The sequence below is a fragment of the Platichthys flesus genome, chromosome 15 (genome assembly GCF_949316205.1).
Source record: "Platichthys flesus chromosome 15, fPlaFle2.1, whole genome shotgun sequence".
Classification (NCBI taxonomy): Eukaryota; Metazoa; Chordata; class Actinopteri; order Pleuronectiformes; family Pleuronectidae; genus Platichthys; species Platichthys flesus.
Window position 1 is genome coordinate 16,476,388 of NC_084959.1, and position 3,431 is coordinate 16,479,818.

A 3,431-nucleotide genomic window follows, 5' to 3' on the forward strand; every position below is an offset into this window, starting at 1 on the left:
CTATACTGAAGCTACAGCCACTGCCTTTGCTAACAGTGTCGGCAGCATCTTATATCTAACAAACAGTTTCAGTAGAGTAACTCTGACCATTTGAGTACCGAGCCCATACAGCACAGGGTTGGTAATGGGCGGAATGATGAAAAAGTACAAAGACAGGAAGATGCGTGCCTCAATAGCTATATGACTCATGTTAAATCTGCTTTGTATAATTTCAAATAAGGAAGCAATGCTGTAGTTTGTCAACGACAGTAAATGTGGGACGCAAGTTTTGAGAGCGTTGCGTTGAGATTCTCTCGGCAACTTCCGACACACTCTTGAAATTTGTGCATAGGAGAAAACTATCACCAGGATCTGAGGCACAATGAGTAATAGAATAAGTACAAGTCCCACAATACTTATGTACGGTGCAGGCGAACAGGAGTTTTTGACCAGTTCCATGTTCACACAGTACATTTTCGGCAGCACTTTCCCACAGAATCTCAACCGGATGGTCAGTGAGTAGAAACCTCCGAACACAACAGCTGGGTACATGCCTGCTAGTAAAGCAAGCTTGCCTGTCTTTGAATTAGATATGATGCTGTGGTATTGCAGGGGGTTACAGATGGCAACATACCTGTCGTATCCCATAACTGCTAAAATGCAAAACTCAGCACTTCCGTAGGTGTGCAGGAAATAGACTTGAGCAATGCACCACTGTACGCTTAACTCATGTCTCTCAGATAAAAGCATAGCCATTATTGTTGGTAACAATGCAGTACTGCCGTATATTTCATTGATGGATAATATACACGGGAACACATTCATAGGCTGCTGCAACTTTTTGTTTTGGTGTACGACAGAAATGAGCAGTACATTCAAAAAGATAATAGTCAGATAAAGCAGAAGGAATAGAATAAACAGCCAATACTTGTAGTTTTCCATGACAGCGTATACACTCATTGTGAATGTTAGTGCCGTCTCGTTGTCCATCTTTCAGTTGATTTCTCTGGAAAGGAAATATTGCAAGGAAGAGTTTTACGAGTTATGGGTTAATTCAAAGCTTAAAATACATCATAAGTGAGTGACCAAGAATTTATGCCAGAGGTTATGGGTATATAAAACATTTGAGTCTATGTTGCAGGAAATATTACCCAGCGTCATACCAAATTCAATACAGAGATATCTGTCAAAGCTACTGACACAGACACTCACATTCAGGAACTGCAGTGGGGGCTTCAGTGGCCTGTGCGATTTTCTTCCTCTCCATCCAGCTGAAGTCTGTCGCTCCGGGGTGGGCGGCCTTTTAACATTGCTGCTGCACTGATGTCACCAGCCAAAGTTAGTTTTTCATTAATCTGTTTCTTATTACCACGGATACCAAACATTGCTGCTGCACTGATGTCACCAGCCAAAGTTAGTTTTTCATTAATCTGTTTCTTATTACCACGGATACCAAAGTTAACTTCCCTTAACTCCTTCACAATAACAATCATCATTAATGTCAATAACAACCATTTACTGATATGCATTCTAAATAAGAAATCCATTTCCTGCTTCACATGCATTGCAAACTACATGCATGGCTAAAGCATCACCTCCATTCTGACACATGAGACAAATTTTGATTTGTGAATATGGGCTGTACAAATAAAATTTGATTGATCGATAGATGGACATAGACCAGAATTTCCGAACTTCTGGATTCAAAATTCCAGTATAAATATTTTTGTAACCGGGACTCAAACAGTTTAGGAACAAAAGCTATTCTGAGGTTTGGTATTATCAGAAAATTGTCCCTTAAACAGTGATCCAACCAGCCTTGTTTGTGTGTCTGTGTGTGTGTGTGTGTGTGTGTGTGTGTGTGTGTGTGTGTGTGTGTGTGTGTGTGTTCCATTACTTGACCATCACAAGCCATCACATTGGGCCTATATAACCTGGGCAAGTACGTATGAACTGAGCGTTTGTGTGTGTGTGTTTGACCAAAAGAGACCTGGAGAAAGAAAGTGAGCAGAGCAGAGAGATTGTTCAAGCAACAAAAAATGCATTAATTCAGGTGGAGCATTGATAAACACGGGATTGTCATTTTATGCCATGTAGGATTCAGATCAGCTGAACCTTTACAAAAAACTGGTCCAGCCTTTTCAGCTAAGATAAGGCCTCCCCAAAGCTAGAGGCGGAGATTACATTACACACTTTTGTCCAAAGCGACTTACAATTAGTACACTCAACTTTCATGAGGGGCCAAGTATATTGCCCAGGACACTTCGGCATGCAAACGGGAGAGAGTGGGGTTTGAACCGGCAACCTTCTTGTTGGAGAACCATCACTCTAACCACTAGGCCACACCGCACCTAGATCTGAGACGGTGATCTGGCGGAGCAGGAGACCGGGGTAATTTACGAGCCACAGCCCACTCCTCAACTCGGGGCGGCACGTGTTAGCTGGGAAGCTAGCCAGGGGGGACGCTAACCAGCCGGGGAGCGGGGTGAGAGGCGGAGGTCTGGCCGAGAAGCAGAGCCGGCGGTCGGGGTAAATTACGAGCCGCAGCCCCCTCCTCAGCTCGGGGCGTTCCTGGGCGTTCCCCGCCTGCACGAACCGGTGCCGGTCACCAGCAGCTCGTTGCCACCTCCGCCGCTCGCTTTAATGGGAACATATTATGAAAAATCCACTTTTGTAGTGCTTCTACACGTTAATGTGGGTATCTGGCAAGTCAACCGTCCCAAAAACTCTGGAAAAAAACAAATCCCGCGATTTGTTGTGGTTCCTCTATGTAAGAAACTACACAATAGAGTGCGTCGAATGGGAATACGACCAGAATTGACGTCATAGTCGGTCTACATGGCATAGCCCCCCTCCCTGTAGGCGGAGATCTGGTGGAGGAGGAGACCAGGTTACGTTACGAGCCATAGCATGCTCCTCAGCAGAGCCTGCAGGCGGGGTAAGTCACGAGCCCAAGCCCCCTCCTCAGCTCGGGCTCGCTGGGTGATGTTGTCAGGATGCTGGCTCCATGTCAGCAGCTCGCCTCTGGTGGACCTGTCGGTGTTTGTTTACGGTTATAGGCAGGGAGCTAATGCTAGCTTGCTGTTAGTTTGTGTTTAAAGTTGCAGCACTTTCTGGAATGGCTGCTTGTGAACGTTTTTACAGCAGTATTGCATGTGGCAGCCCACCCGGGAAGCATCGGACTGGGAGGTGGGGGGAGAGATCCCAGTTCGGGTCCGGAGTGGAGGAATAATGTTCTCTGAGTCGTAGCTTGTGTGTGTGTGTTTCGGCCCGGTAGACACAGCACCTATTAATAGAAAACAATGCACTCAGAGGCTAATCCGAGTCGTTGCTTCTGTGTGTGTCGTCCGGTTGAAACAGCAGGTATAACTTAAAACAGCTGTTTGTGGAGCTTTGTTCGAAAATAGCACCGGAACGTGTTCTAGGACCTCCCCCCTCCCCGTCTCCGGCTG

The 3,431-nt window shown here is 45.9% G+C and overlaps 1 protein-coding gene across 1 annotated transcript; it reads right to left on the minus strand.

Annotated features, from left to right (window-relative positions):
* On the minus strand, positions 1 to 969 carry LOC133969278 (olfactory receptor 52D1-like). The gene has a single exon (XM_062405654.1). The coding sequence runs from the start codon at positions 967 to 969 to the stop codon at positions 1 to 3; it is 969 nt and encodes a 322-aa protein (XP_062261638.1).
* Positions 970 to 3,431: the final 2,462 nt, after the last annotated feature.

Excerpts from the sequence above, each read along its gene's own strand:
- LOC133969278 (XM_062405654.1), bottom strand. The coding sequence starts at position 969 with ATGGACAACGAGACGGCACTAACATTCACAATGAGTGTATACGCTGTC.